The 24,252-nt window shown below is 42.0% G+C and overlaps 2 protein-coding genes across 5 annotated transcripts in view; one reads left to right on the top strand and one right to left on the bottom strand.

Moving 5' to 3' along the window:
• LOC123773113 (uncharacterized) overlaps positions 1-24,252 on the top strand; it is a 97,284-nt gene that overhangs the window by 10,354 nt on the left and 62,678 nt on the right. For 2 of the 4 annotated variants that reach the window (XM_069315135.1, XM_069315136.1), the window contains 3 exons: positions 3,768-4,526; positions 17,302-18,122; positions 18,341-18,469. In XM_069315135.1, the coding sequence (XP_069171236.1) occupies positions 18,074-18,122; positions 18,341-18,469 (178 nt within the window). In that variant the 5' untranslated portion in view covers positions 3,768-4,526; positions 17,302-18,073. Of the gene's footprint in view, positions 1-579; positions 4,527-17,094; positions 18,123-18,340; positions 18,470-24,252 lie in introns of those variants that run through there. The other 2 variants (XM_069315137.1, XM_069315138.1) reach the window with 2 other exon arrangements.
• LOC138358030 (uncharacterized) lies at positions 16,380-17,400 on the bottom strand. The gene is made up of 2 exons (XM_069315498.1): positions 17,286-17,400; positions 16,380-17,014 (listed from the first exon to the last, which is right to left on the bottom strand). Exons 1-2 carry the CDS (start codon positions 17,398-17,400, stop codon positions 16,380-16,382), a joined length of 750 nt encoding a protein of 249 aa, XP_069171599.1.

Here is a 24,252-nt window from a genome sequence, read left to right as displayed (position 1 = left end):
TTAATACTAACTGAGAATAAAGAATAAAATGTGTTGAGAACAAATAAAAATAAAGATAAAAGGGGGGAAACATGGCTGAAAAAGCAGCACAAATACAATTAGGTCGACAAACAGCGTTGTTTAAAAAAACAGACATGGGTTGACAATAGAGGGGTAAGGTAGGTTACAAGGAATTTATTAGGTAGTGCTTCGTTTTTATCTTAAACTGGTTGAGAGAGGTACAGTCTTTAACATGGTTGGGAAGGTCATTCCACATTCTGGGTCCCTTGATTTGTAGAGCACTTCTAGTTTGATTAAGTCGTACTCTTGGAATATCAAAATAATAGTAGTCTCTGTGGTGTAGTGGTAAGACACTCGCCTGGCATTCTGCGAGCGCTATGTCATGGGTTCGTATCCTGGCCGGAGAGGATTTACTGGACGCAAATCCTTAACTGTAGCCTCTGTTTAACGCAACAGTAAAATGTGTACTTGGATGAAAAAACGATTCTTTTCGGTGGGGATCATATTCCAGGGACCTGCCCGAAACGCTATGCGTACTAGTGGCTGTACAAGAATGTAACAACTCTTGTATATATCTAAAATAAAAAAAGGAATTTATTTCTGGTGTGGTGCTCATGGGCTCTGTTACAACCTTCGATGAAGCTTTTGAGGTCAGGATTGGCATTACAGTTCAGCGTTTTATATATGTATAATACACATGAGAGAATGTGCAGTGACTTAATATCTAACATATTCAGAGATTTGAGTAGGGGTACCGAGTGCTGTCTGGGGCCAGAGTTGGATATTGTCCTAATAGCAGCTTTGTATTGAGTAATTAGAGGACGTAAATGATTTTGGGTAGTAGAACCCCAAGCACAAATACCATAATTGAGATATGGATAGATGAGAGAGTAATAGAGCGTCACCAGGGCATGGCGGGGTACATAATATCTGATCTTAGAAAGAATGCCAACAGTTTTTGAAACTTTTTGATATATTTAGAATGTGTCCCTGGAAATTCAGCTTGTGGTCAATGAGAATGCCAAGGAATTTACCATGTAATTTGTTACAAATTTGGGTATTGTTAATTCTGAGATTTATTTGATTAGAGGATTTATTGCCAAAAAGAATATAGAAAGTTTTGTCAATGTTAAGGGTGAGTTTGTTGGCAATTTGCCACAGATGGACTTTATTTAGTTCAGTATTTACTGTGGCATTTAGAGCAAGGGGGTCAGGACTGGAGTAAATAAAGGTTGTGTCGTCAGCAAATAGAATAGGTTTGAGGTGTTGGGAGGCATTTGGAAGGTCATTAATGTAGATGAAAAAGAAGAGAGGGCCAAGTTTGCTGCCCTGAGGAACACCAATGTTGATGGGTAGGGTAGGAGAAATTGAATTATTCACAGAAACATACTGGAGCCTGTCAGTAAGGTAAGATTTGAGGTATTGCAGGGAGTGTCCTCTGACTCCATAATGATGTAATTTAAGAAGAAAGTTTTGGTGGTTGACAGTGTCAAAAGCCTTGCAGGTCCACAAATAACCCAACAGGGAACTCACTTTTATCAAGAGCTGCATGAATCAAGTTAATCATACTAATAAGTGCATCGTTAGTGCTTTTTTGGGGTCTGAAGCCATATTGACAAGAGCAAAGTATATTGTGTTTGGCTAGATAAGAGTAAAGCTGCTTGTAGATTAGTTTTTCAAATATTTTTGACAAGTTAGGCATGATTGATATAGGTCTGTAGTTGTTAACATCTGTGAGATCACCACATTTGTGGACAGGGGTTACTCTCGCTCTTTTAGCATATTTGGAAAGGTTTGGAGTTCAAGTTACTTGTTGAAGAGCAGTGCAATAGCAGGGGCTAAAGATCTGGAGGCTTTTTTGTAAATTAAGGTTGGTATTTCCACAAGGGCACTAGACTTGGTTTTAAGGGAAAGGATTATCTCATTAACGTCAGTGGAATTAGTAGGCTTCAGGTATCATCTATTGATACTGGTAATGGCTCAGAGAGGGCCTCCACATACGGGCTATTCATGGCCCTTCCACCTTTTGGGTGGCTTAATCTTCATCAATCATCAATCAATCAACCTATTGTTTAGTGGCCAGTACTATTCAGTTTATTGGCCAGTGCATTGGCATCAGTTCTCATTGACGAACGAGCAAAAATTAGAAGGATTTAAATCGTAATTTAAATAGTTATATCATCCCTTCTTTCCTTTGAATGTCAGTGACTGTGCTTCTGCTATGCTTAATTGCCTTAAAAGAGCCCAATTTTCATGATACCTTAAATTATAAAGGCAAAATTTGTGCTGAGTATACTAGTATACGCAAAATTGACTGAGTGTCCGCAAAAATTAAGAAAGAAAACAGCACACCTGTTACATTAAAGAAAACTAATTCATCGTTTCGGGGAGAATATTCTAGGGAGGGCGGCCGGTACCTGTAACAGCCCGATAAGTGCAATTATGTACTAAATACGTAAGTATGATAATGTACTTATTACATTTAGTATTAAAACGTACTGTCTATTCGGAGGATGGGTTGATATATGCCATAGGGCCCTATAGATGCCTACGTGACTTTGTGCATGATCTCTCAAGGATCCAGAAGCTTCTAGAAGGATTTCTTAATTGAAAAGCTTCTGGAACATGATTCGATTTCCGGTAGGGATTATAAATCAAATCCTTAATAAGAATCAATAGTACTATCAAATACTACTTATAATCTTTAAATCCTATATCTAATTATATTATAATCACATCTTATCTCAATCATATGTCTAGACTGTAAAAATAATCAATCAATATTCATTGAAAGCTACCCCCCTCTCAAGGGAGAGGGAGGGGCAACTCAGGGAGAGAAGCGCCCACCACACCCCACGGCACTACGCGTTTGTTTACAACAGAGTGAACAGCAGTGACGGATCCTTAGCGAACATTACTTAGCTCAGGACACCTTATCTAATTATCTTTATCACCAGTGAACACACTCTAGAACTGGGGGAGTGCTGGACAATATATCTACAAGGAAAATTCCTAGAACATTTATATCTACATAAGAGTGTATTATGGAGCACACAGTGATACTGCCTCCACCTCCACTATCATCTTTCTGCAATGCAGTTAAAGTAAAATCACATAGCAACGCTACAAGAACAATCTACAGCAAAGCTGTTATATAAAATATCGTGCCTAAACTCGACAAGGAAGGTGTATTAATTAGCCAATTGTATGACTTTAATATCCTATAAGTCTGTCTGTCGGTTATAAAGTGAGGCACGCCTCATATTTCAGTAAGTTTATTAATATTGTAGTGCAGCAGTTGAATCTTTAAGCTCCAAACCTCATGAGCGTCCATTGTGTAAGAAAAGATTCAGTCATGATATATAAACAAAAACTCATGAGTGTCCATGGTGTGGGAAAAGATTCAGTCAGGCTGACTGTACCTCATCATATAAATTGAATATAAATACATCTGCATATATACTTGAATATATAAATTAAGTTAACAATTGCTTACTTAGTTATTTTTAAGTTATCATATAAGTTCATTTAATTGAATATAATTTCTAGTACTTAGATTACATTTAAGGTCATTTATCATACTTATACAATTTAAATTTTTATTTGTAGTATAAGAATATATTGGCTGTTAACAGTTATGGTGCTAGGCTAGACTATGTATGTTTAAATCTCTGATTTAAACAGAGCCAGTGTTCAGTCATTGAACTGAATTTATTAAATCTTATCCTTGTATAAAATACAAGCTGATGTGAGATACCTGTCGGCAGGTGGACTGTGGATCTTCAATCAACCTATCAACTAATTATTCACCCCAACTGCCCCTTACAGCCCACAATCTGTCATTAGGAAAAGAGGAGCTAGGATGTACGACCCTAGCTAGAGATTTTAGTTGAATTAATTTGCAGACAGTAATTTTTAATTTAGTTCAGTACAAGTCCCTGGTAATGCCAATCTTATATTCAGAGAGAACGACAGAACAAGAACCTGCCTTAAAACAGCAGTAATGGACTAACATTATGTTCCTCCCCGAGGCCAGTGTTCACACTCACTCTATTACAGTTTGTATAATGGTGGGACCATCACTACCACAAACCTTTACCTGCTGATAACACCCTTATCTCCTTACTTGACCACACCTTCCTTGCTCTGTTGTAGTATATGGGTAAAATCCGTGAATAGAGGTAACTCCAGTGAATAAGGGTAACTTCAGTGAATACGGGTAACTCCAGTGAATATGGGTAACTGCAGTGAATTAATAGGGTAACTTGAGATGTTGTTGAGCTCTATGTGGACTTAAAAAAGCTAATATTACATTGCCTATGAATAATGAATGATAAAATATATGTGATTGTAACATTGGAGATATGTTTCTATAATTGTTATTCTCATCTTGTACTATAACAGTGACTACTTATATATGAGAACAATATATATGAGAGTACAGGAGCAGTATATTATCTACCTAACTGTTGTTGTTGTCATGTTGCAGTGAGTGTTGGCGTCTACAGTGGTGTCTCTCTCTCCCTGTAAGTTCACTCTTCATTATCACTTACAACTCTACATTTATATTACATACTAGCTGTACCCGGCCACGCGTTGCTGTGGCTCAGCAATGCATGTGCGTTGCGGAGCCACAGCAACCTTCCCCTTGTCTCTCAGTGCTCCCCGCCATTTCCCCTCCTCCGTCTCCTCGTCCTCCCAACCATTCCTCACTCTCCTGTCCCTTCGTCCTCCCAACCATTCCCCATTCCCCCGTCCCCTGGCCTAATAGTCCCCTCGTCCTCCCCACCATTTCCTCCCTCCCCCATCCTTGTGTCTTCCCCACCATCCCCCACTCCACAGTCCCTTTGTCCTTCTAACCATTCCCCACTCCACCGTCCCCCTTGTACTCTCCTCCATCTCCCACTCCCCCATCCCTCCCCTTTCCCCTGTTCTCTCGTCCTTCGCACCATCCCCCACTCTCCTGTCTCCTTGTTCTTCACGTCATTCTCCATTCCCGTCCCCACTATCCCCAACTCCCCAGTCCCCTCGTCCTCCCCCACTATTGCCCTCTTCCTTGTCCCATCGTCCTCAGTACAATCCCCCACTCCTGTTCCCTCATCCTCCCCACCATTCCCCACTCCCTTGTCTGATGCATTCCCAAATGATCTGATGTTCCATCAGAAAATTGGGAACATCAAATGATCTGATGTTCCCATCACTGAAATATAAGAAAACACTTACAAAACGAAATGAAAAACAATGAAGAAATAAAAAAATAAACTACACTCATGACATGAAGGGTATGGTAAACAACAAAGCTCAATTCCAATGCAGTGTCACAAAATATTTAAATCAAAATGAAAATAATTCGAAATTTATGAAAATTCAGTTTATCAATGAAATTGGAAACATTGAAATGGAATTGTAACATATTTAGTATAGCGTGAGTTGTTCTTACGTGCAGCAGATGGCGCTGTTTTTCTAAAATTCATGTTTTTACTGTCACAGGTGTGTGGCATCTGTACTTATACTCACAAAATGAACTGTATGGTAAACAACACAGCTAAGTTTCATCATAATACCACACAAAATATTTAAATCAAAATGAAAATAAATCGAAATATATGAAAATTTAATTTGTCAATGCAATCGGAAAGATTAAAGTGGAATCGTAACATATTTAGTACAGTGTGTATGGTTCTTATGTGCAACAGATGGCGCTGTTTCTTAAAAAAAAGAATGTGTTTACCTTTTACGAGTTTGGCATCTATACTTATACTTACGAAATGAACAGTGTGGTAAACAACACAGATCAATTCCAACACAATGTCACACAAAATAATTAAATAAAAATTAAAATAAATCGAAATCTTTGAAAATTCAATTTATTAATGCAATTGGAAACATTGAAGTGGAAATCATAACATATTTAGTATAGTGTGTGTGTGTGTTGCTATTACGTTCAACAGATGGCGCAGTTTTTTCTTTAAATTATGTTTTTACCTGTCACAGGTGTGGCATCTATATATCAGGCATATAAAAACATGCGCATATTCAAATGAAACGTTGTATCAGAACTTCAAAACAATCAGTGAAGAACTTTGGGAGAGAACAGCATGTGTTTCTCTTACGTCCAACAGATGGCGCTGTTTATCAAAAAATGCATGTTTTTACCCGTCACAGGTAAGGCATGTATATAGTAAGTATATAAAAACATGTGCATATTCAAATGCAACGTTGTGTCAAAATTTCAAAGCAATCGGTAAAGAGGTTTCAAAGATTTCTCTCACATGAAAAAAACATTAAAACACAGTTTAAAAAAAAAAAACATGATTTTTTTCAGACACAGTCGTGACATCAATATAATATGTATATAAAACCCGCTCTGAAGCGAATGGAACATTGTGTGAAAATTTCAAAGCAATTGGTGAAGAACTTTCGGAGATTAGCGATTTTGAACAAACGAACATTTATATTTTTATTTATATAGATAACGCTTAAGTGTACTCTAGGATGTTTTAGTACATGTACGATATGTGATGTACTCTGTGTAGCAATGAGAAATGAGAGTCACTGTGTAGCACAGAGAGACAACTGTATCAAAGTGAGAGATGAAAGACAACTGTGTATCAGTGAGAGGTGAGAAACAACTGTGTATTAGTGAAAGGTGAGAGAAAACTGTGCAGCAGTAAGAGGTGATAGACAACTGTGTATCAGTGAGAGGTGAGAGACAACTATGTAGCAGTGAGAGACAATTGAGTATCATTGAGAGGTGAGAGACAACTGTGTATCAGTGAGAGACAACTGTATAGCAGTGAGAGGTGAGAGACAATTGAGTATCAGTAAGAGGTGACAGACAACTGTGTATCAGTGAGAGGTGAGAGAAAACATTGTATCAGTGAGAGGTGAGAGACAATTGTGTATCAATGGGAGGTGAGACACAACTGTGTTTCAGTGAGAGGTGAGAGACTACTGTGTAGCAGTGAGAGGTGAGAGACAACTGTGTATCAGTCAGAGGTAAGAAAAAACTGTGTATTAGTGAGAGGAGAGAGAAAACTGTGTAGAAGAAAGAGGTGAGAGACAACTGTGAAGCAGTGAGAGGTGTGAGACCACTGTGTATCAGTGAGAAGTGAGAGACAACTGTGTATTAGTGAAAGGTGAGATAAAACTGAGTAGCAGTGAGAGGTGCGAGACAGCGGTGTATCAGTGAGACGTGAGAGATAACTGAGCAGCAGTTAGAGACAAAAGTGTATCAGTCAGAAGCGAGAGACAACTGAGTAGGAGTGAGAGATAAGAGACAACTGTGTATCAGTCAGAGGTGAGAGACAACTGTGTAGGAGTGAGAGATGAGAGACAACTGTGTATCAGTCAGAGGTGAGAGACAACTGTGTAGAAGTGAGAGATGAGAGACAACCGTGTATCAGTGAGAGGTGAGAAACAACTGTGTATTAGTGAAAGGTGAGAGAAAACTGTGCAGCAGTAAGAGGTGATAGACAACTGTGTATCAGTGAGAGGTGAGAGACAACTATGTAGCAGTGAGAGACAATTGAGTATCATTGAGAGGTGAGAGACAACTGTGTATCAGTGAGAGACAACTGTATAGCAGTGAGAGGTGAGAGACAATTGAGTATCAGTAAGAGGTGACAGACAACTGTGTATCAGTGAGAGGTGAGAGAAAACATTGTATCAGTGAGAGGTGAGAGACAATTGTGTATCAATGGGAGGTGAGACACAACTGTGTTTCAGTGAGAGGTGAGAGACTACTGTGTAGCAGTGAGAGGTGAGAGACAACTGTGTATCAGTCAGAGGTAAGAAAAAACTGTGTATTAGTGAGAGGAGAGAGAAAACTGTGTAGAAGAAAGAGGTGAGAGACAACTGTATCACAGTGAGAGGTGAGAGATAACTATGTAGCAGTGAGAGGTGAGAGCCAAAATATGTATCAGTGAGAGGTGAGAGACCACTGTGAAGCAGTGGGAGGTGAGAGAAAACTGTGAATCAGTGAGAGGAGAGAGATAACTGTGTAAAATTGAGAGGTGAGAGACCACTGTGAAGCAGTGGGAGGTGAGAGAAAACTGTGAATCAGTGAGAGGAGAGAGATAACTGTGTAAAAGTGAGAGGTGAGAGAAAACTGTGTATCAAAGAGAGGTGAAAGAAAACTTGTATCAGTGAAAGTTGAGAGACAGCAGTGTATCAGTGAGAGGTGAGAGAAAACATTGTATCAGTGAGAGGTGAGAGACAATTGTGTATCAATGGGAGGTGAGACACAACTGTGTATCAGTGAGAGGTGAGAGATAACTATGTAGCAGTGAGAGGTGAGAGCCAAAATATGTATCAGTGAGAGGTGAGAGACCACTGTGAAGCAGTGGGAGGTGAGAGAAAACTGTGAATCAGTGAGAGGAGAGAGATAACTGTGTAAAAGTGAGAGGTGAGAGACCACTGTGAAGCAGTGGGAGGTGAGAGAAAACTGTGAATCAGTGAGAGGAGAGAGATAACTGTGTAAAAGTGAGAGGTGAGAGAAAACTGTGTATCAAAGAGAGGTGAAAGAAAACTTGTATCAGTGAAAGTTGAGAGACAGCAGTGTATCAGTGAGAGGTGAGAGAAAACATTGTATCAGTGAGAGGTGAGAGACAATTGTGTATCAATGGGAGGTGAGACACAACTATGTTTCAGTGAGAGGTGAGAGTCTACTGTGTATCAGTGAGAGGTGAGAGACAACTGTGAATCAGTGCGAGGTGAGAGAACATATTGTATCAGTGAGAGGTGAGAGACAACTGTGTATCAGTGGGAGGTGAGACACAACTGTGTTTCAGCGAGAGGTGAGAGACTACTGTGTAGCAGTGAGAGGTGAGAGACAACTGTGTATCAGTCAGAGGTAAGAAAAAACTGTGTATTAGTGAGAGGAGAGAGAAAACTGTGTAGAAGAAAGAGGTGAGAGACAACTGTGAAGCAGTGAGAGGTGTGAGACCACTGTGTATCAGTGAGAAGTGAGAGACAACTGTGTATTAGTGAAAGGTGAGATAAAACTGAGTAGCAGTGAGAGGTGCGAGACAGCGGTGTATCAGTGAGACGTGAGAGATAACTGAGCAGCAGTTAGAGACAAAAGTGTATCAGTCAGAAGCGAGAGACAACTGAGTAGGAGTGAGAGATAAGAGACAACTGTGTATCAGTCAGAGGTGAGAGACAACTGTGTAGGAGTGAGAGATGAGAGACAACTGTGTATCAGTCAGAGGTGAGAGACAACTGTGTAGAAGTGAGAGATGAGAGACAACCGTGTATCAGTGAGAGGTGAGAAACAACTGTGTATTAGTGAAAGGTGAGAGAAAACTGTGCAGCAGTAAGAGGTGATAGACAACTGTGTATCAGTGAGAGGTGAGAGACAACTATGTAGCAGTGAGAGACAATTGAGTATCATTGAGAGGTGAGAGACAACTGTGTATCAGTGAGAGACAACTGTATAGCAGTGAGAGGTGAGAGACAATTGAGTATCAGTAAGAGGTGACAGACAACTGTGTATCAGTGAGAGGTGAGAGAAAACATTGTATCAGTGAGAGGTGAGAGACAATTGTGTATCAATGGGAGGTGAGACACAACTGTGTTTCAGTGAGAGGTGAGAGACTACTGTGTAGCAGTGAGAGGTGAGAGACAACTGTGTATCAGTCAGAGGTAAGAAAAAACTGTGTATTAGTGAGAGGAGAGAGAAAACTGTGTAGAAGAAAGAGGTGAGAGACAACTGTATCACAGTGAGAGGTGAGAGATAACTATGTAGCAGTGAGAGGTGAGAGCCAAAATATGTATCAGTGAGAGGTGAGAGACCACTGTGAAGCAGTGGGAGGTGAGAGAAAACTGTGAATCAGTGAGAGGAGAGAGATAACTGTGTAAAATTGAGAGGTGAGAGACCACTGTGAAGCAGTGGGAGGTGAGAGAAAACTGTGAATCAGTGAGAGGAGAGAGATAACTGTGTAAAAGTGAGAGGTGAGAGAAAACTGTGTATCAAAGAGAGGTGAAAGAAAACTTGTATCAGTGAAAGTTGAGAGACAGCAGTGTATCAGTGAGAGGTGAGAGAAAACATTGTATCAGTGAGAGGTGAGAGACAATTGTGTATCAATGGGAGGTGAGACACAACTGTGTATCAGTGAGAGGTGAGAGATAACTATGTAGCAGTGAGAGGTGAGAGCCAAAATATGTATCAGTGAGAGGTGAGAGACCACTGTGAAGCAGTGGGAGGTGAGAGAAAACTGTGAATCAGTGAGAGGAGAGAGATAACTGTGTAAAAGTGAGAGGTGAGAGACCACTGTGAAGCAGTGGGAGGTGAGAGAAAACTGTGAATCAGTGAGAGGAGAGAGATAACTGTGTAAAAGTGAGAGGTGAGAGAAAACTGTGTATCAAAGAGAGGTGAAAGAAAACTTGTATCAGTGAAAGTTGAGAGACAGCAGTGTATCAGTGAGAGGTGAGAGAAAACATTGTATCAGTGAGAGGTGAGAGACAATTGTGTATCAATGGGAGGTGAGACACAACTATGTTTCAGTGAGAGGTGAGAGTCTACTGTGTATCAGTGAGAGGTGAGAGACAACTGTGAATCAGTGCGAGGTGAGAGAACATATTGTATCAGTGAGAGGTGAGAGACAACTGTGTATCAGTGGGAGGTGAGACACAACTGTGTTTCAGCGAGAGGTGAGAGACTACTGTGTAGCAGTGAGAGGTGAGAGACAACTGTGTATCAGTGAGAGGTGAGAGACAACTGTGAAGCAGTGAGAGGTGTGAGACCACTGTGTATCAGTGAGAAGTGAGAGACAACTGTGTATTAGTGAAAGGTGAGATAAAACTGAGTAGCAGTGAGAGGTGCGAGACAGCGGTGTATCAGTGAGACGTGAGAGATAACTGAGCAGCAGTTAGAGACAAAAGTGTATCAGTCAGAAGCGAGAGACAACTGAGTAGGAGTGAGAGATAAGAGACAACTGTGTATCAGTCAGAGGTGAGAGACAACTGTGTAGGAGTGAGAGATGAGAGACAACTGTGTATCAGTCAGAGGTGAGAGACAACTGTGTAGAAGTGAGAGATGAGAGACAACCGTGTATCAGTGAGAGGTGAGAAACAACTGTGTATTAGTGAAAGGTGAGAGAAAACTGTGCAGCAGTAAGAGGTGATAGACAACTGTGTATCAGTGAGAGGTGAGAGACAACTATGTAGCAGTGAGAGACAATTGAGTATCATTGAGAGGTGAGAGACAACTGTGTATCAGTGAGAGACAACTGTATAGCAGTGAGAGGTGAGAGACAATTGAGTATCAGTAAGAGGTGACAGACAACTGTGTATCAGTGAGAGGTGAGAGAAAATATTGTATCAGTGAGAGGTGAGAGACAATTGTGTATCAATGGGAGGTGAGACACAACTGTGTTTCAGTGAGAGGTGAGAGACTACTGTGTAGCAGTGAGAGGTGAGAGACAACTGTGTATCAGTCAGAGGTAAGAAAAAACTGTGTATTAGTGAGAGGAGAGAGAAAACTGTGTAGAAGAAAGAGGTGAGAGACAACTGTATCACAGTGAGAGGTGAGAGATAACTATGTAGCAGTGAGAGGTGAGAGCCAAAATATGTATCAGTGAGAGGTGAGAGACCACTGTGAAGCAGTGGGAGGTGAGAGAAAACTGTGAATCAGTAAGAGGAGAGAGATAACTGTGTAAAATTGAGAGGTGAGAGACCACTGTGAAGCAGTGGGAGGTGAGAGAAAACTGTGAATCAGTGAGAGGAGAGAGATAACTGTGTAAAAGTGAGAGGTGAGAGAAAACTGTGTATCAAAGAGAGGTGAAAGAAAACTTGTATCAGTGAAAGTTGAGAGACAGCAGTGTATCAGTGAGAGGTGAGAGAAAACATTGTATCAGTGAGAGGTGAGAGACAATTGTGTATCAATGGGAGGTGAGACACAACTGTGTATCAGTGAGAGGTGAGAGATAACTATGTAGCAGTGAGAGGTGAGAGCCAAAATATGTATCAGTGAGAGGTGAGAGACCACTGTGAAGCAGTGGGAGGTGAGAGAAAACTGTGAATCAGTGAGAGGAGAGAGATAACTGTGTAAAAGTGAGAGGTGAGAGACCACTGTGAAGCAGTGGGAGGTGAGAGAAAACTGTGAATCAGTGAGAGGAGAGAGATAACTGTGTAAAAGTGAGAGGTGAGAGAAAACTGTGTATCAAAGAGAGGTGAAAGAAAACTTGTATCAGTGAAAGTTGAGAGACAGCAGTGTATCAGTGAGAGGTGAGAGAAAACATTGTATCAGTGAGAGGTGAGAGACAATTGTGTATCAATGGGAGGTGAGACACAACTGTGTTTCAGTGAGAGGTGAGAGACTACTGTGTAGCAGTGAGAGGTGAGAGACAACTGTGAATCAGTGCGAGGTGAGAGAACATATTGTATCAGTGAGAGGTGAGAGACAACTGTGTATCAGTGGGAGGTGAGACACAACTGTGTTTCAGCGAGAGGTGAGAGACTACTGTGTAGCAGTGAGAGGTGAGAGACAACTGTGTATCAGTGAGAGGTGAGAGACAACTGTGAAGCAGTGAGAGGTGTGAGACCACTGTGTATCAGTGAGAAGTGAGAGACAACTGTGTATTAGTGAAAGGTGAGATAAAACTGAGTAGCAGTGAGAGGTGCGAGACAGCGGTGTATCAGTGAGACGTGAGAGATAACTGAGCAGCAGTTAGAGACAAAAGTGTATCAGTCAGAAGCGAGAGACAACTGAGTAGGAGTGAGAGATAAGACACAACTGTGTATCAGTCAGAGGTGAGAGACAACTGTGTAGGAGTGAGAGATGAGAGACAACTGTGTATCAGTCAGAGGTGAGAGACAACTGTGTAGAAGTGAGAGATGAGAGACAACCGTGTATCAGTCAGAGGTGAGAGACAACTGTGTAGCAGTGAGAGAGGAGAGACAACTCTATATCAGTGAGAGGTGAGAGACAACTGTGTAGCACTGAGAGGTGAGAGGCCCCTGTGCAGCAGTGAGAAGTGAGAGAAAACCGTGCAGCAGTGTGAGGTGAAAGACTGCAGTGTAGCAGTGAGAGGTGAGAAACTTCAGTGTAGCAGTGAGAGGTGAAACGCAACTGCTTATCAGCGAGAAGTGAGAGACAACTGTGTAGCAGTAAATGATGAGAGATAACAGTGCAGCAGTCGAAGGTGAGAGAGAACAGTGTACCAGTGAGAGGTTATTGACTACAGTGTGGCAGTGAGACGTGAGAGACTTCAATGTAGCAGTGAGAGGTGAGAGACAACAGTGTAGCAATGAGAGGTGAAATACAACAGTGTAGCAGTGAGAGGTGAGACACAACAGTGTAGTAATGAGAGCTGAAAGACAACAGTGTAGCAGTGAGAGAACACATTTTATCAGTGAAAGGTGAGAGACCACTGTGTTGCAGTGAAAGGTGAGAGACAACTGTGTTTCAGTGAGAGGTGAGAAACAACTATGTATCAGTCAGGGGAGAGAAACCTGTGTATTAGTCAGAAGTGATAGACGTCTATGTATAAATGAAAGGTGACAGAAAATTGTGTAGCAGTGAGAGGTGAGAGACAACTGTGTCTGTGAGAGGTGAGGCAACTTTGAAGCACTGAGAGATGAGAGACAACTGTGTCGCAATTAAAGGGGAGAGACAACTCAGTATCGGTGAGAGGTGAGAGACAACTTAGTATCAGTGTGAAGTGAAAGACAACTGTGTAGCAGTGAGAGCTCAGAAACAACAGTGTAGCAGTGGAAGGTGAGAGACAACTGTGTAGCAGTGAGAGGTGAGAGACAACTGTGTAGCAGTTAGAGGTGAGAGACAACTGTGTAGCAGTGAGAGGTGAGAGACAACTGTGTAGCAGTGAGTGGTGTGAGACAACAGTGTAAGTGAGAGATGAGAGACAACAGTTTTGCAGTCAATAATAAGAGACAACAGTGTACCAGTCAGAGGTTTGAGGCAACTGTGTAGCAGTGAGAAGTGAGAGGCAACTCTGCAGTAGTGAGAGGTGAGAGGCAACTGTCCAGTAAGGAGAGGTGAGAGACAACAGCGAAGCAGTGACAGGTGAGAGACTACAATGTAGCATTGAGAGGTGTAAGACTACAGTGTGTCAGTAATAGGTGCGAGACAACAGTGTAGCAGTGAGAGGTGAAAGACAACAGTGATCAGCGAGAGGTAAGAGACTTCAATGTAGCAGTGAGAGGTGAGAGATTACAGTGTATATGTGAGAGGTGTGACACAACTGTGGATCGGTGAGAAGTGAGAGACAACTGTGTAGCATTGAGAGGTGAGAAACTACATTTTATCAGGGAGAGGTGAGAAACTTCAATGTAACATTGAGACGAGATAGACTACTATGGAGCAATGAGGGAGAGAAAACAGTACAGCATGAAAAGGTCAGAGACAACAGTGAAGCAGTGAGATGTGAGACACAAAAGTGAATCAGTTAGAAATGAGATAAACAACAGTTTATTAGCGAGAGGTGAGATACTTCAATGTATCAGTGCGAGGATAGAGTCTACGATGGGGCAATGAGGGAGAGACAACAGTCTAGCAGTCAGATGTAAGAGACTTCAGTGTATCAGTGAGAGGTGAGAGGCAACAGTTTTTCAGTGATAGGTGAGAGACACCAGTATAGCAGTGAGAGTTGAGAGACAACAGAGTAGCAGTGAGAGTTAAGAGACAACAGTGTAGCAGTGATAGGTGAGAGACAACAATGTAGCAGTGAGAGATGAGAGACCACAGTGTAGCAGTGATATGTGAGAGACAACAGTGTAGCAGTGAGAGGTGAGAGACAACAGTGTAGCAGTGAGAGGTGAGAGACAACAGTGCAACAGTGAGAGGTGAGAAAGAACTGTTAAGCGGCGAGAGATAAAAGACAGCATTGCAGCAGTCAGTGGTAAGAGACATAAGTGTAACAGTCATAGGTGAGAGACAAAAGTGTAATAGTGGGAGGTGAGAAATAACAGAGTTGAAGTGGGAGATGAGACGCAACTGTGTAGCAGTGAGAGGTAAGAGACAACAGTGTAATAATTGAAAGGTGGGAGACAACAGTGTAGCAGTGAGAGAGGAGAGGCAACTGTGAATGAGTAAGAGGCAACTGTGCAGCAGCGAGAGGTGAAAGACAACAGAGTAGCAGTGAGAGGTGAGACACCACTATGCATCAGTGAGAGGTGAGAAACAGTTGTGCAGGAGTGAGAGGTGAGAGAAACCTGTGTATCAGTGAGAGGTGAGAGAAACCTATGTATCAGTGAGAGGTGAGAGAAACCTGTGTATCAGTGAGAGGTGAGAGACAATTGGGCAGCAGTGAGAGGTGAGAGACAATTGAGTATCATTAAGAGGTGAGAGACCACTGCGTATCAGTGATAGGTGAGAGACAATTGTGCAGCAGTGAGAGACAACTGCGTATCAATCAAAGGTGAGAGACAACTGTGTATCAGTGAGAGGTGAGAGACAACTATGTAGCAGTGGGAGGTGAGAGACAACTATGTATCAGTGAGAGGTGAGAGACAACTGTGTAGCAGTGGGAGGTGAGAGATAACTGTGAATCAGTGAGAGGTGAGAAACAACTGTGTAGCAGTGAGAGGTGAGACACAACTGTGCTTCACAGAGAGGTGAGAGAAAAATGTGTATCAGTGAGACGTGAGAGAAAACTTTGTATCAGTGAGAGGTGAGAGAAACTGTGTATCAGAGAGGTGAGAGGAAACGGTGTATTAGTGAGAGGTGAGAGACAACTGTGTAGCAGTGAGAGATGAGAGACAACTGTGTATCAGAGAGGTGAGAGAAAACTGTGTATTAGTGAGAGGTGAGAGACAACTGTGTAGCAGTGAGAGGTGAGAGACAACTGTGTAGCAGTGAAAGGTGGGAGACAGCTGTGTAACAGTGAGAGGTGAGAGACAACTGTGTAGCAGTGAGAGGTGAGAGACAACAGTGTAGCAGTGACACGTATTAGAAATAACCGGGTAGCAGTGAGGGGTGAGAGACAACTGTGTAGCAGTGAGAGGTGAGAGACCTCTGTTTAGCAGTGAGAAGTGAGAGATAATTGTGTATCAGTGAGAATTGAGAGACCACTGTGTAACAGTGAGAGGTGAGAGACAACTGTGTATCAGTGAGATTTGAAAAACAATTGTGTAGCAGTGAGAGGTGAGAGACAACTGTGTAGCAGTGAGAGGTGAGAGACAACAGTGTAGCAGTAAGAGTTTAGAGTCAACTGTGTAGCAGTTAAATGTGAGAGACAACAATGCAGCAGTGAGAATTGAAAGACCACTGTGTAGCAGTGAGAGGTGAGAGACAACTGTGTATCAGTGAGATTTGAGAGAAAACTTTGTATCAGAGAGGTGAGAAATAACAGTGTAGCAGTGAGAAGTGAGAAACATCAGTGTAGCTGACAGAGGTAAGAGACAACAGTATGAGTTTTCTAGACCCAGGTATTTGTGTTGTCCTGACCCAGGTATTTGTGTTGTCTTGACCCAGGTATTTGTGTTGTCTTGACCCAGGTATTTGTGTTGTCTTGACCCAGGTATTTGTGTTGTCTTGACCCAGGTATTTGTGTTGTCTTGACCCAGGTATTTGTGTTGTCCTGACTCAGGTATTTGTGTTGTCTTGACCCAGGTATTTGTGTTGTCTTGACCCAGGTATTTGTGTCTTCTTGACCCAGGTATTTGTGTTGTCTTGACCCAGGTATTTGTGTTGTCCTGACCCAGGTATTTGTGTTGTCTTGACCCAGGTATTTGTGTTGTCTTGACCCAGGTATTTGTGTTGTCTTGACCCAGGTATTTGTGTTGTCTTGACCCAGGTATTTGTGTTGTCTTGACCCAGGTATTTGTGTTGTCTTGACCCAGGTATTTGTGTCTTCTTGACCCAGGTATTTGTGTTGTCTTGACCCTGGTATTTTTGTTGTCTTGACCCATGTATTTGTGTTGTCTTGACCCAGGTATTTGTGTTGTCTTGACCCAGGTATTTGTATTGTCTTGACCCAGGTATTTGTGTTGTCTTGACCCAGGTATTTGTGTTGTCTTGACCCAGGTATTTGTGTTGTCTTGACCCAGGTATCTGAGTCATGTGACCGTGTTGTTATAATTAATGTTATCTACAGAGAGAACTCACACTAAGGTAGAGGTTGTGGCCGTAAGTCTGGGGTCGCGGGTTCGAGTCACCAAAGTCCTCCAGCTGATTGTCTCATTAATGTTATCAATAAAGTGTGATAATTATTGTTGAAAATGTCTTCTTCTTGAGCAAAGTTTTGGGGTTTGTGGCCAACAAAAGTCGTTGTTTTGGGTTAATATATCATTTTGTTGCTTGCTTTTTGCTCCTTCCTTATTACCCAAATGTTTGGACAGGAACGTTGACGACGACTCCTCAGGTGAGACGGTATCACCTGTCAGGTCCCCCCGGCGGTCTCCCAGGTCCACCACCACCAGGGCGCCGGACATCACCATTGTGTACCCGCTCCTGGCAACCCATCCTCCGAATTGACAGTACGATTTAATACTAAGTGTAATAAGTACACTTTCGTACTGTCATAACCAGTGCATAATTGTACTTATGGGGCTGTTACATTCACCCAACTCCCTCCCCCGATTTAATTCTCCTCGTTTTCTGTTAACACACTCAGAATTTTAGGATGACGTTTTCAATTCCAATTAGCAATACACAAGTTTTAAATATCAGGAATTTCTTTTTCAGGTTTATTAAACAATATAGATTTTATACAAAATTTTAAAATATCCTTAGTTACTTTACAATTTATTGATATATTTTAGTTTTGTTTTATTAGTTTTATAAAACTGTAATATCAATATAGCTATAGGTTAAGTACTAATTGTAATTAAGAAGCAATAAAATTATTATCTTCAAAAACTAAGACGGTTAGGTGAGGTTGTGGTTTTCTATTCAGTTTTTTGGGTAAACTCAAATATTCACAATATATTTGACAGTACGATTTAATACTAAGTGAAAATAAGTACAATTTCTAACTGCTATGAATAGTACATAATTGCACTTATTTGTCTCCTTACATTTACCACCCCATTTTTGGAGGACGGGCTGCTCCTGGACACCTTCCCTGGTAGAGTGCCCGTCTACTGCCTCCCCGGCCACACGTCACAACGCATGGAGACCCACATAGTCCCAGACTACTATATAAATCCCAAAAATACATGTAAGTATTAATTCAAGTGACACAAGTTACTCTCTCCTATGACGGCCTTAATCCTTCTCTCACCTTAAAACACGTTGTTATCTTATTTTGGACGATTATCAAGGACTTAATATATGATAAGACTTTCTTAATACTCCAGAGTTCATGTCACACTGAGGGTGACAGGTATTGTACAAGTTTATCATGATGTTAAGAATGATACATCCAGTGTTCCACAGGTGACGGGGATGGCAGTGTACGAATAAAGTGGGTGACGGATTTGGAAGTAACAGCCCGAGGAGTGGTGTGTAGCGCACCTGGAGCTCCTCCACACTACACCGTCTCCGCCCCACTAATGAAGCTCGGAGGTAATGTTCACAGCTTAACCCAAGTTACCTGTTGTACATGACCAGTCCAGGACCAGTATGGTCAACCTGGGGCCAGTATGGTCAGCCCGGGGCCAGTATGGTCAGCCTGGGGTCAGTAGGGTCAGCCTGGGGCCACTATGGTCAGCCTGGGGCCAGTATGGTCAACCCGAGGCCACTATGGTCAGCCTGGGGCCAGTATGGTCAGCCTGGGGCCAGTATGGTCAACCCGAGGCCACTATGGTCAGCCTGGGGCCAGTATGGTCAACCTGGGGCCAGTATGGTCAGCCTGGGGCCACTATGGTCAGACTGGGGCCAGTATGTTCAACCCAAGGCCACTATGGTCAGCCTGGGGCCAGTATGGTCAACCTGGGGACAGTATGGTCACCCTGGGGCCAGTATGGTCAGCCCGGGGCCACTATGGTCAGCCAGGAGCCAGTATGGTCAGCCAGGGGCCACTATGGTCAGCCAGGGGCCACTATGGTCAGCCTGGGGCCAGTATGGTCAGCCCGGGGCCAGTATGGTCAGCCTGGGGTCAGTAGGGTCAGCCTGGGGCCAGTATGGTCAGTGCGGAGCTCGTATGGTCAGCCTGGGAAGCTGGTTGTGGTCAGCAACCCGTTCTCGCACAAGACCGCACATATATGACTTATTGCTTATAGTCAATATTTTGCTTATGAATTAGTACATATGTGGTATATTCCCAGTTATATTTTTTTCAATGTCCGAACTCTTCCTCACGTACCAATTTACGTCTCACAGTATCGGTCCATCGCCGTAGACAGCAGAATAGTCACGCTTGGTTCAATTATAATGAAAATTGAAGTTTTCAGGTCCCACATGGGTTGTGAAATTTACCTACTATAGTCCATGCTCTTAGAATATTACAGATCAGCTACATCCTATTGAAGGCTCGTAGTTTTGTTTTGAGAAATATTAGTTGTTCTTAGTAAATTATAATAGGCACTATAATTTATTACATAAAATAAAAGTGCTTCACCAATCAACATTATATACACTAGTTTGTGATTTAAAAATCTTTAAAGAATGTATTGTTGGAACGTCAACTGAAAACGATGTTACGTTGGAATGTCTATGGAGTAAACTACTGCAACCAGGATGGTACAGTGTCTATTACCTACTGTAGCGTCGCCCCCAAATCAACACAACTACTTACTATAGGATGGGTATAGGATCCACTACCACCTGTTAGGCGGGTAAGGGGTCCATACAACTTGTAGGATTGGTCTGGGCCCAACAACAGCCCATAGGATAGGTACGGGGACCACTATCATCCGCAGGATGGGTATATGGTCCACTACCGCCTACTGGATGGGAATATGGTCCTCTACCACCCACAGGATGAGTATAGCGTCCACTACCGCCTGCAGGATGGGTATGGGGTCCATTACTGCCCACAGGATGGGTTTGGGGATCACTATCATCTACAGGATGGGTATGGGGTCCACTACTGTCCCCTGGATGGGTATATGTTCCACTTCCGCACAAAGGATGTGTGTGTGTGGCGTCCACTATACCGCCCACAGGTTGGGTATGGGGTTCACAATTACCCACAGAATGAAAATTCTGTCTACTACCGCCCACAGGATGGGTATGGCCTCCATTGCCGCTCACAGCATGAGAATAGGGTCCAGTACCGTCCACAGAATGGGTATATATGCTTAACTACCGCCGACAGGATGAGTATATCGTCTACTACCGCCCACAGGATAGGTATGGGGTTAACTACCACCCATAGAACGCGTATGGGGTCCACACCGCCCTTAGGGTGGGTATTGGGTCCATTACCGCCCACAGGATGGGTATGGCGCCCACTGCCGCCCACATGATAAGTATGGTGTCCACTACCGCCCAAAGGATGGGTATGGCCTCCACTGCCGCATACAGGAAGAGTATAGGGTCCAGTACCGCCCACAGGATAGGCATGGGTTCATTACCGCCCACAATATGCTTATGGAGTCAAGTACCGCCCACAGGATAGGTATGGGGTCCACTATCGCCCACAGGATGGGTTTGGGGACCACTATCATCCACAGGAAGGTCAACTAGCGCCGAAAGGATGGCTTTGGGGACCACTATCATCTACAGGATGGGTATTGGAGTCCACTTCCGCCAACAGGGTGGGTATGGGGGTCATGTCCATCCACAGGATGGGTATATGCGCCACTACCGCCCACAAAATGAGTATGGGGTCCACTACCGCCTACAGGATGGGTTTGTGGTCCACTACCGCCCGCATGATGGGTATTGGGTCGACAACCACTCACAGGATGGATATGGGGGACGACTACTACCCACAGGATGGGCATGGGGTCCACTACTGCCCACAGGATTGGTATGGGGTGCACTACCGCCCACAGGATGGGTATGGGGTCCACTACAGCCTACAGGATGGCTATGGGGACACTGTCACCCACAGGATGTGTATGGGGTCCAATACCGCCCACAGGATGCATATTACTCTCCCTAGACAGATGTAATAGGAGCCATTATCACCACACCAGAAATAAATATATCTTTTATATCCCCAGGGTCAAACTTAATCTGTGTAAACACTCTATGCAAATAAAGGGACCTCGTCTATGGAACTCACTCCCTAGTGAATTGAAAAGCTGTCAAACGTTTGTCTGATTCAAAAACTAAAACAAAAAGTACCTAATTTCATCTTCATAGTTTCTTACACTGAGCTTTAAATTTGCTCTGTATCTAGTGTTACCCAATCTCCCAATCTTTATGTACTTAATCCAAACAACTTTATCATTGTGTTCATTGCTGTCTTCTTTTATGTGCTAGCCATATGCTGTATTGTGCCTACTAATTTTTGTTAAACTACCTTTCAAGCTGTCATTGCAATCAATCTGAGCTACCTATGTGCTTTAATATACCTACAAATTTCTCTCATCTTTTATTTTTTTTCTTGCTATGTACCTGTTATCATTTTTATAAATTTTGCTAGTATTTACCTATTTAAAATTTTCTTAGATTAAGGACCTTCCCGAAACGCTGCGCGTACTAGTGGCTTTACAAGAATGTAATTACTATGCTATGTATCCTCACAAACCCAATGTACATTCTTGTATATATATACAAATAAATAAAATAAATAAATTATTTTTATTCTTTTTACTCAATTGTATTAAGCTTTAGTAATTAATGTTTTTCACGCTGAAACGCTTTGCATAATAGTGGCTTTAGGCATTGTATACACTAGCTCTATATTATTAATCCATCAATCTTTGTAAAATCTCTTGTATGTATGTACCTTACCTAAATAAACATTTATTTATTTATATTTATTTAAATAAATAAATATTGGGTCCAATACTTCCCACTGGGTGAAAATTTGATTAAAAACCGCCCACAGGATGGGTATGTGGTCCAATACCGCCCGCAGGATTTGTATTGGGTCCACTACCACCCACAGGGTGGGTATGGGGTACAATACCGCCCACAGGATGGGTATGGGATCCATTACTGCCCACAGGATGGGCATATGGTCCACCACCACCAACAGGTTGAGTATATTGGGTCCACTACTGCCCACATGATGAGTATGGGATTTATAATTATAATTAGCACTATTAGTTTATTAAGTTTATTATTACTTATTAAGTTTATTATTACTTATTAAGTTTATTACTACTTATTAAGTTTATTATTACTTATTAAGTTTATTAGTACTTATTTAGTTTATTATTACTACTGAATTATTATAATTAAGTACCTAATTTCATCTTCATAGTTTCCTACTCTGTGCTTTAAAATTTCACTGTATCTAGTGTTACCCAATCTCCCAATCTTTATGTTCCTAATCCAAACAACTTTACCATTGTGATCATTGCTGCCTACTTATATGTGCTAACAATATGCTTTAGTGTGCCTATTAATCTTTGTTAAATTTCCGTTCAAGCTGTCAATGCAATCCATCTGAGCTACCTATGTACTTTAATATACATTCAAATCTCTCTCATCTCATTTTTCTTGCAATGTACTTGTTATCATTTTATAAATTTGCTAGTATTTACCTACTTAAATTTTCTGCTAGATTAAGGACCTGCCCGAAACGCTGCGCGTACTAGTGGCTTTACAAGAATGTAATCACTATGCTATGTATCCTCACAATCCCATTGTACCTTCTTATATATATATATATATATATATATATATATATATATATATATATATATATATATATATATATATATATATATATATATATATTTATATATATATATATATATATATATATATATATATATATATATATATATATATATATATATAACTGAAAACTCACACCCCAGAAGTGACTCGAACCCATACTCCCACAACTGGTATGTACAGGGACGCCTTAATCCGCTTGACCATCACGACCGGACATAAGGAAGTGATAGCCGAGGCTATATGAACCACTTCCCCGCCGGCACTCGGATGGTAATCTTGGGCATAGCATTTTATCAAATCACCTCATTCTTTGGGGCACACGTGAGGAACACAAATGCAAACAAGCCTGAATGGTCCCCAGGACTATATACAACTGAAAACTCACACCCCAGAAGTGACTCGAACCCATACTCCCACAACTGGTATGTACAGGGACGCCTTAATCCGCTTGACCATCACGACCGGACATAAGGAAGTGATAGCCGAGGCTATATGAACCACTTCCCCGCCGGCACTCGGATGGTAATCTTGGGCATAGCATTTTATCAAATCACCTCATTAATTAATCACCTCGGCTATCACTTCCTTATGTCCGGTCGTGATGGTCAAGCGGATTAAGGCGTCCCTGTACATACCAGTTGTGGGAGTATGGGTTCGAGTCACTTCTGGGGTGTGAGTTTTCAGTTGTATATAGTCCTGGGGACCATTCAGGCTTGTTTGCATTTGTGTTCCTCACGTGTGCCCCAAAGAATGAGGTGATTTGATAAAATGCTATGCCCAAGATTACCATCCGAGTGCCGGCGGGGAAGTGGTTCATATAGCCTCGGCTATCACTTCCTTATGTCCGGTCGTGATGGTCAAGCGGATTAAGGCGTCCCTGTACATACCAGTTGTGGGAGTATGGGTTCGAGTCACTTCTGGGGTGTGAGTTTTCAGTTGTATATAGTCCTGGGGACCATTCAGGCTTGTTTGCATTTGTGTTCCTCACGTGTGCCCCAAAGAATGAGGTGATTTGATAAAATGCTATGCCCAAGATTACCATCCGAGTGCCGGCGGGGAAGTGGTTCATATAGCCTCGGCTATCACTTCCTTATGTCCGGTCGTGATGGTCAAGCGGATTAAGGCGTCCCTGTACATACCAGTTGTGGGAGTATGGGTTCGAGTCACTTCTGGGGTGTGAGTTTTCAGTTGTATATAGTCCTGGGGACCATTCAGGCTTGTTTGCATATATATATATATATATATATATATATAAATATATATATGTCGTACCTAGTAGCCAGAACGCACTTCTCAGCCTACTAATCAAGGCCCGATTTGCCTAATAAGCCAAGTTTTCCTGAATTATTAAATTTTCTCTAATTTTTTTCTTATGAAATGATAAAGCTACCAATTTCATTATGTATGAGGGCATTTTTTTTATTTGAGTTAAAATTAACGTAGATATATGACCGAACCTAACCGACCCTACCTAACCTAACCTAACCTATCTTTGTAGGTTAGGTTCGGTTAGGTAGCCGAAAAAGGTAGGTTAGGTTAGGTTGTCGAAAAAACATTAATTCATGAAAACTTGACTTATTAAGCAAATCGGGCCTTGCATAGTA

This window comes from Procambarus clarkii, chromosome 81, assembly GCF_040958095.1.
Source record: "Procambarus clarkii isolate CNS0578487 chromosome 81, FALCON_Pclarkii_2.0, whole genome shotgun sequence".
Taxonomy (NCBI): domain Eukaryota; kingdom Metazoa; phylum Arthropoda; class Malacostraca; order Decapoda; family Cambaridae; genus Procambarus; species Procambarus clarkii.
The sequence above is the reverse complement of the archived record's forward strand: the minus strand, read 5'-3'. Positions and strand labels throughout refer to the sequence as shown.

Coding starts and splice junctions, on each gene's coding strand:
- LOC138358030 (XM_069315498.1), bottom strand. CDS start 17,400: ATGGTGATGTCCGGCGCCCTGGTGGTGGTGGACCTGGGAGACCGCCGG. Junction 17,015..17,285: donor GTTCCTGTCCAAACATTTGG/GTAATAAGGAAG, acceptor CACATGACTCAG/ATACCTGGGTCAAGACAACA.